At 39.4% G+C, this 13,732-nt stretch overlaps 1 protein-coding gene across 4 annotated transcripts in view; it reads left to right on the top strand.

Annotated features, from left to right (window-relative positions):
- CD2AP (CD2 associated protein) overlaps window positions 1-13,732 on the top strand; it is a 76,273-nt gene that overhangs the window by 40,979 nt on the left and 21,562 nt on the right. For 3 of the 4 annotated variants that reach the window (XM_072407439.1, XM_072407437.1, XM_072407440.1), the window contains 3 exons: window positions 1,580-1,680; window positions 7,952-8,072; window positions 12,457-12,659. In XM_072407439.1, coding sequence (XP_072263540.1) covers window positions 1,580-1,680; window positions 7,952-8,072; window positions 12,457-12,659 — 425 coding nt within the window. The remainder of the gene's footprint in view (window positions 1-1,579; window positions 1,681-7,951; window positions 8,073-12,456; window positions 12,660-13,732) is intronic. The other variant, XM_072407438.1, reaches the window with a different exon arrangement.

The following is a 13,732-nucleotide window of genomic DNA, read 5'->3' on the forward strand; positions in this document are numbered from 1 at the left end:
TTTTTTTTTTTTTTTTTTGTTTAATTTGGATATCCAAAATGAAAATCAGCTTGTGTGTGCTAGGCCTTAAAGAGGAACTAAACTCTGCTTTACTCGCCTGTCCCTGTTCCGTTGTAGACCACTGCCATCTTCTTTCTCTTCCTAGATCTTCAGACTTCTTAATTGGTTATGCCAGGATGACGCTCTTTCTGGCCTGGCAAGTGCAGGGAAAGCCAGGATTGCCAGTTAATTATCCTTTCAATGAGCTAGGCGCTTGACGGTTGCATTAAGCGATTAGGCAGGAAAGAATGCTTATTGTGGTAGGGACTTTACCTGTCCCTTTCTGCAATAATGCCTTGCCTGATCCACAATTTTTAAAACTGGAACATATATTCCCTTTTATAAGGGCACAGCAAGGATTTTTTTTAATGAGACCAATATAATGAATACATTCATCAATGCCAGTGCCATTTTTGATCTTCATAGAAGAATAAATGCTGATTGATAGGAATAACACATAGGAAGTGAGCATTTGGCTGCTTTAGCACATTCTCTTTCTTCCTGACTTAATCTCTATGGGCAACTGTGATCAGGACTAAAATAAAAGGATTCTGATTTCCTAATTGAGCAAATTTGAAATTACGTAGTTGTAAATTCATTAGATATCTGCACTTTTATTTTTTTTATTCACGCCCAAGGTCTTTGTAATGTGCTGAATGGTTCAGCTAACCTGCTGAAGTTTTAAAATTTGGCCAGGAAATTGTGTTATACATCCTAGAGAGTTAGAGTTGAAGAGATCTTTAGAATTAACGTAAACCTAAATCTATAAATCTGGGTTTCTGCACCTTTTAGGAAGAGGCTGCCTCCTAGACACTCAAGTTGTTTATTGCTAGATATGTTCCAAGGTGTGAGATCAGTTAAATTAAAACTTGGAACCACTTTACTAAACGCTCATTAATGTGAAAGCGTGGATTCACCTGTATTTGCAAATGTATGCAACAAAAACTTGTGCCTTCAGAGGCTGAGGTCTGCATTGAGTTAAAAATAGTCTATTACACAGGTGGGTGTATTTTTTCACAGAAGTGAGGAAATAGGTATGTGTGTTAGAAGTCTAGATTGGGGTGCAGCCTAGAATCAGAATACCGCTTGTAGAATAAAATAGTTGTCATTCTATTACGGGGGGTGTGTTGCTGACAGAATCAAGCAGGTTATTTTTTTCTTAGTATACGCAGTAGGAAAATAAAATGAACCAAATCTCAAAAAGTTAAAATAGGTAAAAAAAAAGTAAAGCTTTTTATGACCTATGCTCACATAAAATTATATTCCTATGCTCCATGACCCGATCACATTATAATAGTTCCTCGGTAGCAGTAATATCGGAGCGGGGTTGTCGGACCACTGCTGCTCTCATTCTGAGCATAGAGCTTGGGAACTGCAGCTTTGTGAGCGAACCAGAAGATTTTGGTAGAAGATGGGTGGGGGGTGGAGCTTTGAAATTATAAAAAGATATTTTATACTTGGGGTTATTTTGATTATAGTTTTGTTGCATTTTCTACATTTATTAAAATCATGCTAATTGCAGTTTATTGTTTTATTTTAGAGTCCAAAAAGAGGCAGTGCAAAGTTCTCTTTGACTACATTCCACAGAATGAAGATGAACTGGAACTCAAAGTCGGGGACATTCTGGATATTACTGAAGAGGTATGTAGTATATTGGGATTTAATAGAACCAGTCCTTGAGAGATTTGCAATTGGCATTAATGCATAATATTTTGTGGTTTTATGTGACATCAGACCTCAAGGATCTCCTAAACCCCATGGTGCATATTGTAGGAAAAAAATGACTTTTCTACAAATTAATGCAGGAGCATCCATGCCCTACTACCATTGTACAATCAAATCAAGAATCTGTAAAGGATTGCTGGGTTTTAGTCACACTTTACTTTTGATTGCAGTGAAGGGTTATGTTCGATTTTGCTTTGGCCACAACCTGCTACATCCAAACACAAAATGAAGCCTTTCTCATTTCCACCACACTATGGAGGGTAATGTGATTCTGCAGACTTGTATTTTATGCTTTAAGGCCCAGGAATACAGCTCCCTTGATGTCAGCACTTTGCATTTTAGCATTCAAGTGCTATACTTAAAGCAGAACTAAACTTAAACCTAAATAAACTTACACTACTCACTTGTCTCCATTCCATGGCAAGGCGATGCCATCTTCCGTCTTTACCTCTTCTTACAATCATCGGTCGTTTTGATTGGCCATGCTCGGACGATGTAAAGTCTGCACGCGCATGTAGGAGTTTATTTCTACCACATGCAATGGAAGCCGGGATTGCTGGATATCTTGGCACGCAAAGCTTTTTTGATAGATCCTCGGCATGACCTCGCCTGTCCCATTCTGCAATAACTACCTGCCTGATTTTGTATTTGTCAAAGTGGGACTTTAGTTCCACTTAAATCCAGAACTTGAAATATGTAGCTAAATACACAATCGGAAAAAGTATAATAGAAATAAATTGAACTCCTACCCGGAAAAAGATTCACCTGCTGTTCCACTATTCTTGTTCCAGGCTAAATCATAGCACCAAATTCCAGTCATACTGTAGGGAGAAGCAAGGATTACAGTAGCAGCAAGTATCCATCCCTTCACTTGTTAAATAACTATCGCCTTTGTGTGTGTGTAACTCCTAAGTACTTTTGTGACAAAAACCACATATATGGTAATTGTGACATACAAATTTTACCAGTAGTCGATAAAAAATAAACACGTGCACACACATTTTCCCGTTAAATTATACACACACTTCTTTTCGATTCAAATGAGTTTGAATTTGTCACCTATGCAGTTTGATGTGATAGCGAAAGCTCAGGGCACTGCAAATATTTGTAAGCTTCTAAAGCAATGTATTTCCTTCCTGCTGGAGTTTGTCTCCCAGCCATGTGCCCCTGGGATGATGTGTTGGAATTTTTAGTTCTATGCAGTGTTTGTGCTATATGTAAAGCATTAGGGGTTTCCCTATCAACTTATATTTTAAATTTTAAGCTAATGAATTAAGCTGACTTTCTGTATTCTCTTTGTGTTAATTTTTTTTTAACTGAAATTCCTCTGATTTTCACTGCACATAGTGAGTTTCCTATTGCATACATTAGAAGCTACAGCTTTCCTGGCTGGAGGATATCCATCATCCAGCCATTTCCTTCACAGCCTTACTGTCCCTATCCTGCCCTTGTCATTCATTAAATGTATTTCTGCATTACCTATGGCGGTCTGCATAAAGCCTGCCTAGGACTTTCTGCTTTTCCAGGTTGCTTCTAATCCTTAGCTTTATCAGGGCTTAAGCAGATAAGGAGCCTGTGATGTTTTGAGGAATCTCTCCACGCTAATGGCCCCTCTCACTATTAATAAACTATAGCGCCAACATATTATGCAGCGCTGTACATTCATTGATCAACCTGCATTTTATACAGAAGCTCATTGCCACATCTCAAGGTTTGAATGACTAATAATTACAAGTGGGACTTGCAAGGTAGGAATCTTTTACAACTTTAATATGTTTGACTTAAATATAACATACAGTATTGAATACTAAAGTAATAACTCTTCTAGTGCATACCATACGCTTATACACACTTGGTCTACGTACACACGTCTAATGGTTCTCGTCCGATAATTGGCTCTGAGCCGATATCGGACGAGAATCTGGCGTGTGTACAGCGCCCACTGTTCATAATCCGAGTGACCATCCTGTTGCATTCAAGGATGATGGACGACGAACAATCCTAATGGAAGTGAAGGGGGAGAGCGCGCAGCAGGGTGCCGCTCCATCGTTCTCCCCCTCCCCTCTCCATAGAGTAGAACGGTGCTGTATGTACAACTCTTGTTCGTGCATCGTGCAGTCCTTAGTTGATGGAAAGGATCATGAAAGATACTTTCCAACGACAAATATTGCACGTGTGTACCCAGCATTATGTATGCAGCATACTGAATTAATCCTTTACACAACGGTCTCTTGTATGTTCTTAATTATAGTTGGCATGTTTAAAACTCAATGCGTTTTGTGCAAGGCTCTTCATCTGGAATACCCTCTGGTAAGTATCTAACAAATGCAAACATAAGATTCATCACAAAACTATATTAGATTTCCAAATCATGTTGCATAAGCATTAGAAAACTTCTCACATATTCAAGTATTCACTGTGTGCCGCAAAATATCAATGAAAGTGTCCAATAAAGATTCACACCATACTCTTACAGCATGCATCCCCAAAAATATAGGTCTGGGCTATATTTCCAAACACACCAGCAGGACAAATTTGTTTAATTAGGAGTACCTAAAGGGTTAAAAAACAAAACAAAAAACCTCATATAAGAAAACCTAAGTACACACGTCAGATCACGTCAGGGCTGATATTGTATGAGAATCTGACGCGTGTACTGCGCTCGTCGTTCATGGATCTGTTCTGGCGATAAGAAGGAAAGTGAAGGGGAGAGAGAACAGTGGGGTGCCGCTCCGTCGTTGACCCTCTCTCCTTAGAGCAGAACGGCACTGTATGTACACCGCTCATTCATGTATCGTGCAGTCTTTTGTCATTAGAAAGGATCGTAAAATATCTTTTCCAACGACAATTATTGAACGTGTGTATGCAGTCTAAGGCTACGTACACATGTGCAATGGTTCTCGTCGGATAATCGGCTCAGGGCTGATATTGGATGAGAATCTTGCGTGTGTACAGTGATTGTCTTCCATTGTCTGGAAGATGGCGGATCCACGGACGATGGACAATACAAGTGAAGGGGAGAGAGTGCAGGGGGCTGCCGCTCCATCGTTCTCCCCTCTCCATATAGCAGAATGGTGCTGTATGTACAACACTCGTTCATGCAGCGTGCAGTCTTTTGTTGTTGAAAAGAATCATGAAAGATCACTTTCAACGACAATTATTAAATGTGTGTATGCAGCCTAAGACATAAACCTCATATAATTTTAAAACATATTAGTGCAATGTTTAGTAAATCTAAATCTTTTTAAACATACCCATTTCCTTCCAGCTTATACTGGCATTCTTACCAAGAATGTCTTTGTTGAGGCATTGTTTTATTGGGTGACGTTTTGATCTTTAATTCTCATGCATTGTCACTCTGTTATACGGTCCTATGTTTTAGACTAAAGTGATTTTGCTGACACATTTTACACCAGCGGAGTTCATTGTTGTCGTTATTAGTAAACCTTCTCTGAGAAATTACATAGAGCCGCTTCTGGCTTGCATGTATACAGGATGTGGCTGCAAATAAGCTGGTGGAAAATGGCAGTGCTGAGATGAAGAAATGTGAACAAATGTTTTGTTATGTAGTTAAGGGTTAGACTGATGTTGCCACTCTGCAAATTCAAGGAGTCTCATATGCAGCTTTTTATTGCTGTGAGTTTTTTTATTCTTTTTTTTTTTTTTTCTTCCATCAACACTACAACTAACACTTTGCAGTGAATAGGAAAAAAGCAAGTAACACACGTTCAGTATTTAGTTTCCTGTCAGTCTGGCTACGATTAGGTAGTGCAGTGCAGGTGTGTCTTTGCCACTATACTCAGGCTGGTATCTGTGTCCGCCATTAGCTTCCTGCGATGTTTTATTTTTAGATTGTATTGTCGTTTTATCTTCATGCCAAACGACTGTACTTGTAATGTGGAACACGTGGTGATCGGAATTGCTGCATTAACATGAGCTGACCTCACTTTTGGCTTTGTCACGTGTGCACCTCTTGTGCAATAGGCAGTTTAAGTTCCAGAATTTTTCTCCATTCTGTCCTTTGTGGCCTGATAGTCTAATCACCGAGAGAGGACTGACTCACTCAGGAGACTCGGCCCAGCCTGGTATCAAACAAATTATGCTTATCTCACAACACATAAACTAATGTTGAGTATACAGTGTCAGAAGAAACTTTTATTAGTACCTAGGTTTGATTGTTATAAAATGTCTTAAGTTTGAATGCGATAAATAGGTCTCATATGATTGCATTATCCATAACAACTCATCAGGGCTTTAAAGTGAAAGCAGTGATTGACCTAAATGACTGTTAATGTAATTAATGTTTAAAAGATAATGTTTTCTTTGAAATAATTATTAAATCTGATGAATATATTGGTATATGTATGGCAGAAAAATGGTGTTAAGATTAGGAATACTTGCAAGTTTTTATTCATACGCTGACATTCTCATTCAGTTTATTATTATTATCAAACAGGATTTATATAGTGCCAACATATTACACAGCGATGTACATTAAATAATAAAGCAATTCATGTATGGCCAGTATTCGAGCTGAAGGTGTTAGATGAGCACATAAGCTGTTGGTTCATACTTTTGTAATGGAACAGTGCTTCACATAAAGTAGAACTTATGTTAAAAAAAAAAAAAAGTTTCTCTTACATTTTCCTGTTGAAAACATCCCGTAGTGTCTTGGCTTCCGTCTTTTTTCCAGGGCTCACTTGTTATGTTGCACATCATTCTTCCTGGTTTTGATGTTGTTGCCTGATCTTGCATTGTGCAGCTACAGGATCAAGTGACACATCTTTCTCCAAATGTAGCTAAACGCGGATCACATTGCCTATGCTTGTGCACTTGTTTATTCACTGGGTCCCCAGAGACACATGCGTGCGCAGGATGAGCAGTCTGCAGGCAAGTATCCCGGGAGGTTACAGGCTTTCCATTCAATCTTTATCCCTTTAGCCATATAATGAGTCAGGCTCAGTGTAATTTGCTGCAGCTTCTAATGCATACTGGGAGAAGCTGTGATTAAATGATTTCAGGACAGGAGCTGGTACAACTGTGCAGAAAAGACGGGATCTCTACTTTAATAATACTTTTATAGGCTTCCTTATTTAGGGCTTACCTGTTCCTGTAAACTGTCAGCTCTCTGGGTTTCCAAGGTTTTTCAGGATAAATTTGGTGGTAGCCATGCCTGCATTTCCTCTGCAACATAATCTAAAATTCCACTTTTTAATCTAAGACAGGGTGATATTGCAGAAAGGGTCAGGCAATGTCTCTTTTGCAAAAAGCATTCTTACCTTCCAGGTTCTGGGAAACTCCATGCATAGCTCAGAGATGGTTGTAAGGATTCCTGGCATTGCTGGCTTCACTTGCGCTTGCCGGGACTAAATGAACTGCATCATCCTGGTCCAGCCAATCAAGATGGCAGAAGCCCCTATCTAGTAAGAGAAGGAAGCAGATGGCGGCACCCTGTGAAAAAACGGGGACTGAATGAGTATATAGCAGAGTTTAGTTCCTCTTTAAAGATTGACTCCTGCACGTCATGCCTAAAAAAAAAAAAAAAAATGCAGACAGAGGACAAATGACTGGTCACCGGAACTCCCTGTGGTATCTCTGCTGCTGATCATTTTTCTTATTACCAACTTTCCTTGCCTTAATCTGGCTATCTTGGTAGAGGCATGGTTTTGTGTCCTCACATGTAACCCTTCCCAAGAAAAAAAGTGAGCAGCAGGTCGTCAAATTTCACTCCAAATATCCTGAGACCAACAGTGCCTTACATCTCACACTGCAGGTATAAGGGCACAGGGGTGCCTAGGCACACAACATGTTTATAATAAAACCAACCACCCCCCACAGCACTTGCTCACCTTTCTTTCACTTCTTATCTTTCTGCTTAGACACCAGTGGCAAGCAAAATCATATTTTTATGTATGGAGGAGGAGGTGAATCATTCCCTTTTCTCTTGGCAATTGACGTTGTGCTCTCACTAGTGGGAATACCACAGCCCCTGCCTATGCTCCAAATATTGACTTGGAGCTTACATGCAGGCAGGTGAATAAAGTGGTGGTGGATTGTAGTAAAAGTGAGTATGTGTTGATGAGGGGGGTCATTAAAGTGAATCTGTTGCTTTCCTGTACGTGTAGGAAACATGCAGAAAAAAGTCAGTTTTATTATATGCTTTCTAATGATTTGTTATGTTTTCTAGGTAGAAGAAGGATGGTGGAGTGGGACTCGCAGTGGCCGATCTGGCCTATTTCCTTCAAACTTTGTGAAAGAGCTGGAACTGTCAGATGATGCAGAAAGCCAGGAGAGTTCTGAAGACACAGGTATTGGTTCCTCTGACTTTGTAATGGGCAGATTTGAAGCTAAAATACACCTGCCACAGATACCTAAAACAATTTGCTCAATCTCCTCCTTCCCTTAGTGTGTTTGTGCTGTCTGTATAGCATGATTGCTTCTTGCAGAATCCAAAGATTTTAAGGCTTTGGTAAAAGTCCATAAAGGGTTATATGAATACGTTTTGCCTACATTTCCCTTCACACTGTTGGCAAGGAAAGATGGCTCAGATGGTGTTGAGACACACAACGTCTTTAATAATTTCCAATTACTTCAGGCTATGATATTAGTGCTTTCTGGAGGTGGAAGTGTACATTCTTCTGGTGAAAATAAACAAGTCATTATATGTGCTTTGTCAGTCTCTGTAACTTGGACAAATATTTGCTTAGCAAGCAGGGAGAAGAGCACACACAAGTCTAGCCCAATATGAATTCTTTGATCACTCATTAACTTCCCATTGTTTCTTGGGAACTGCATTATGCAAAAATGACCCATTGTTGGCAGAACAATATGGTCTACTGTCACCAAAATACATGGCGCAACCACTGCATCAAACTAAAAGAGTTTGTAAGATACTTTATATTTTATTTGTATTGTTGGGTTTAACTTAATAGCTGCTTAGTAAATGATTCAGTATGATTGTTAGAAATCCTGAGGGTAAAGTAAAACTGTATCCTTCCAATATAATTAGGTGATGTGTTTTGTGTTTTTCTTAGTCCCTACAATGTCCCAGAAATACTTAGCTTTCTGTGATGGCGTGATAAAATTGACTTTCTCACCAAGGTTTCTTTGTAGTTACTCCATGCTATGCATGCACCGCAAAATGTGCAGTGTGAAGCCTTTGAGGATTCATTCCTACTATAAGAAAGTGTGTTACTGTCTGTAATGGCTGCCTTGCTGACCTTATCTATTACACTGAATGGAGCAGCATGCAAAAACGGACGGAAGTTGCTCGTTCAAAAACAGACGTCTGAAAAAACGTACTGCGGTGTAACGCAAAAGTGGGAACATTTGACATTTCAATAATGTTGGATTTCCTTGTGTATAGCACACTATGTGAAGTGTGGTGAAATGCAATGCACTGTACTGCTCATAGTGGGAATGAAGACAGATACATACATTATGATATAAGAAAAATGAGAACTCATCACATATGTTATCAGTTAGGTTTTCATCTCCTCATTGCTTTTTTTACATTTCCCAACACTTAAAAAAAAAAAAAAAGTTCCAAAGCAAAGGGCACACTGGTAAATAAGTGTACTGTTTTTTTTTTTAGTAAAGCTGCAGTGTTTAGGCCACAAAAAGGTTTTAAAAGTAGTCCTGAGATTCCAAGAATAGAATAAGCAGGGTCACAACCCTCATCGGAGTTTTCAGTTGCAAGAACTTTGCAGCTCTACTGCATTGCTTGCTTTCTATTTGGGCTTCCAGTCACTAATCCTACTTAGGTGACACCTTCGATTTCATAAACCTTCTTATTGGAGAGTGGACATCACCACTGACCCTTGCATTGATTCTTCCATTGAGTTTATCCTGCTTTTGTCAATATATGACAGCAAGCATTCATCTTCAAGCTTTCTCTTTACCATCTAGATAATGCTTGGTAACTTATATTCGCTATAATAATAATCCTAATGACCATTAATGGAAAACATAAGTAAAATACATGTTTGCATGGTGTGCGGACATGATCTTGAACACAGAAATGTAAAACCACTTTGCAATCAGGCGGAAGGTTAAAGTGTAGCAGAAGGATTTTACATGATACAGTAACATATGGCAAACCCCCTCCCCACCTCTACCTTTATAACCTAATTTGTTTTCCTAATTATTATGCAAAATACAGCTACATACTTGGATGCACATGAGCAATCTTACAACAGTCTCCTTCTTGTCGTGCAATGCTGTCTCTGTGTTGCATGTTTCTAGAGGGGGTTTATTCACTATAGGTGTAATGTATGTGAAAACAAACTGTTCTCATACTGAAATAAGTCAGAGAAGTATTAAGATGTTACAGAGAAGGGTAGACAATTTTTTTTTTAATTTGTAAATTTTTTTGTAATTTGTAAAAGTAAAGAATATCTATAGCACTGCATACAGACATAGCAGCATACTAGAGGTTTTCCCTCACCTGTATTAGGACTTGGTGGTTAGAAGGAGAATCGTTTAATTTGGGATTAGGTCTTATATTTCTGACTTCTGTTCAGAGAATGGAAAATTCCCAGATCCTTTTTTCTTTGATAGAAGCTTGCTTTGCCACCGTAATATTATATGCCAGACATTAAAGATGCAGATGTGTTCATGGGTTTACCTACAAAGGCCGTATCACAACATTCCTATCCCAGTTCCTGGGCTTTCATTGTGGTGTCCCCAGAGACTTTATTTGGGACAGTATGCAGAGGGCACTGACATGTATAAAGGTACTAGATCATGAAACCCAGATCATGTTATATACCCATTATTATTGTATGTAAATATTGGGCCTACTGAACATAGTTCTGGAAATGGTAATTACAGACAGATGTAACTAGGAAGGGCACGCACATTAGGAGCTTGCCATCTGGAGTTTGCTGATTAATTTATGTAAATATTACACATTGGAGTCGTCTTTTTTAAGAGGCAGTATTCTGGTGCAAAGTTCTCATTAGCAGCCTCCTGCTGAATAAAAAGGTTCTTTAGAATTGCTTGCTAGCAGCTTATCCTGACTTCTGCACATTGTAAAACATTGGTTAAAAATTTTTCTTTGGTTTCTTCTTTGGTAGAAATATTTACATTCTATATTCCTGCCTGACTACATGATGGAGATATTTCCTCCAATTTTCACTGGCAATCTGAACATAACGCTGTGAGCAAAATATCCTCTATTCCTCTATTCTCTAGTGCACAGGTGGCAAACACAAGGCCCCCCGTGGGCCTAATCCGGCCCATCTTTCTGTTTTATATTGCCCGTTGTGTCGCATCCAAGCGCCTGACATTTGCAGGCAGCAGTACCCAGTCCCAGAAAGCTAGGTTAGAAGCAGGGTGGTTCACACGATCAAGATGCACGCTGAGCTCGAAGCTACACATTGCAAGTGCTGTGTGATTTCCAGCAGACACAAAAGCCACCAGGAGTCAGAGAATTAAATATTTCACATTTGACATTGCTTGTCTCTTTTGTCAGAGTACCTCCTGATAGTCTGCTTTATGACTATGTTTAATGCCTATAGTCTAGGCACTGGCTCAGATGAAAATCATGTTACAGCCCAATCTCTGCATGCTCAAGCATCAGTTTTTCTTAATGACCTTATAATGTTTCCTTTGGTGGAAAGAAAAATAAATTGCTTGAAGGTGCATATTATCACACAGATGTTTTCCAGCTTGCGTGCCAATAACACCTTTCTGTCTATAGACACATGGGCAGTTTATTTATTTTACCTGAAGCCTGCATACATTCTTGAAAAAATGTTAGTGTTTCCATATTAAGTTGTACATCATGTCACACATACTCTGATCTGTGTATGTGATTCATCAAGTTGGCTTATCCGATTTATAAAAGTTGTTGCCTGAAATCTAATCTAAACTTTATATGATATGTGTACTTTATTAGGTTTTCTGGTCATATGAACTAATTGTTATACATTTGCTTCATTTTTGTATATTTTCATACTTTGAATTCTCTACAGTGAATCTGGAGGCAGTCACAGAAACTTGGATGGGGTCACGGAGCACTGTGAAGGACTAGAATTTTGTCCTCTTGAGGAAGTTTTACCAACGCACCCTTTATTTTTTTTGGAAGGCTTTGGTATATAGTCGGTTCCTTTGTATAGCAGTCTAAAGTTGCAACATTGACTGCTCAACATACTGGACAGAGGGTGCAGGGGCAAGGTATTGCTTGAGTCTGTACTTTCCTACCTTCTGTGGCAGAGAAGCAGGAAGTACATTTATTTTGGTTACATTCATAATGATCCTGCCAGTTTCATATGTTTTCTGGAATGGTTATAAATTGGCAGTTGACTTGCCCAGTATTGTTGGCTATGCCCTTGCTGTACCTTCTCACTGTGTGCTCTCCTGTCCCGCAGTGAGCTGCCCATTTCACACTCAGATACCAGTGGAGAGGTCAGTAATCGGCTACTAAGAGCTTTACTGTCATTCATTACCACACTGGTGTCACCAGTACATATGTCATACTGCACTTTTCTCACTCCCGACACCTTGACCTTGCAAAGCACAGTAGCTGGATAGTGGCCATGTGAACTTGTGATAAATGGCCCAAAGTTAGTTTTGCTTCTTTTTTGAGTGCCGTTGCTATATGTTTGCAAGAAAATATAACATTTACATACTTTAATCTTTTGCTATACAAAGGTTTTAATTTTGTTTAATTTTAATTTTGTCTCACAGCAGAACCTCCTGCAGCTCCCGCCAGTGCTTCTCCTTCGTCTCCTGCATTATCTCCAGCTATTAACTTAGAACCTCCTTCCCTGAGCGTAGCCCAGCCAAAGAAAATTATAGGAGTTGGCTTTGGAGATATTTTTAAAGAAGGGTCTGTGAAGCTCAAGCCGAGGATACCAGTGGCAGATCCTGAAATCAAAAAACCAGAGAAGGTAAACCAACCTTGTTGTCAGACCATCTCCTGTTCTTCAAGTATCACCATTTCAGATTTTTTTAAATAAATACTTCTGTGCCAATTTAATAAGGCATAAAATATTTTATTTTGTGAATATTGATTCTATCACAATGTTTAGTTCACAAGGGATTATTAACAAACAGGATTTATTTAGCGCCAACATATTACACAGCACTGTAGATTACATAGGGGTTGCAAATGACAGACAGATACATACCGTGAAACAGTAGGAGGAGAGGACCCTGCCCTGAAAAGTTTACAATCTATGAGGAAGTAGCACACAATAGGAGGGGAGATATGAAATGGTGTGAAGTAGTGAGAGTTTCAGAGGCAGAAGAAGACGGATAGGCAAGTTTGAAAAGATGCGTTTTGAGTGCTCTTTTTAAATGAGCAGAAAGTAAGCGCAAGACGAATATGATGAGGAAGACCATTCCAGAAAGTCTGGGCAGCTCCAGAAAAGTCTTGCAGTCCTGCATTTGAGGAGGTTGAGTGAGGCAGTCATTAGTAGGTCATTGGAGGAGCGTAGAGAACGGCTAGGTAGAGTATTTTTCTACCATGTCAGAAAGGCAAGTAGGACAAAAACTGTGGAGGTATTTGAAGGCAAAGCACAGGAGCTTGAATTTGATTCGCAGGTGAAATGGAAGCCAATGAAGAGAACTACAAGTGGGAAGGATGGATAATTCTGCCTGCAGCATTCATAATAGATGAATGCATGAATTATTGCATGAAATTTAACGACTTTTAAAACTAAAATCAATGCTAAACCTATTTTGCCAAATTAAGGCTATGTTCACACTGGCCATGAGATTGTGGTGCAGTTACCACTTCTTCATACTAGGGAATGGCTGCCTCTGGGTAGAAGCTATGTGTTTCGTCCCCTGGTGGCAGCCCCACAGGGAATGAACGGGGGCAGCAGTGCAACCATCTGTGAAGTGTGCAGACACTGGATCTTTAAGAATTACCTCTGCTGTGTGAGTGACTGAGCGGATGGCAAGATGCTAGCTGCTGGTTGCCACGTGGGATCCCTAAGGCACATATATTCCAATTTGC

The sequence above is a fragment of the Pyxicephalus adspersus genome, chromosome 4 (assembly GCF_032062135.1).
Source record: "Pyxicephalus adspersus chromosome 4, UCB_Pads_2.0, whole genome shotgun sequence".
NCBI classification, from domain to species: domain Eukaryota; kingdom Metazoa; phylum Chordata; class Amphibia; order Anura; family Pyxicephalidae; genus Pyxicephalus; species Pyxicephalus adspersus.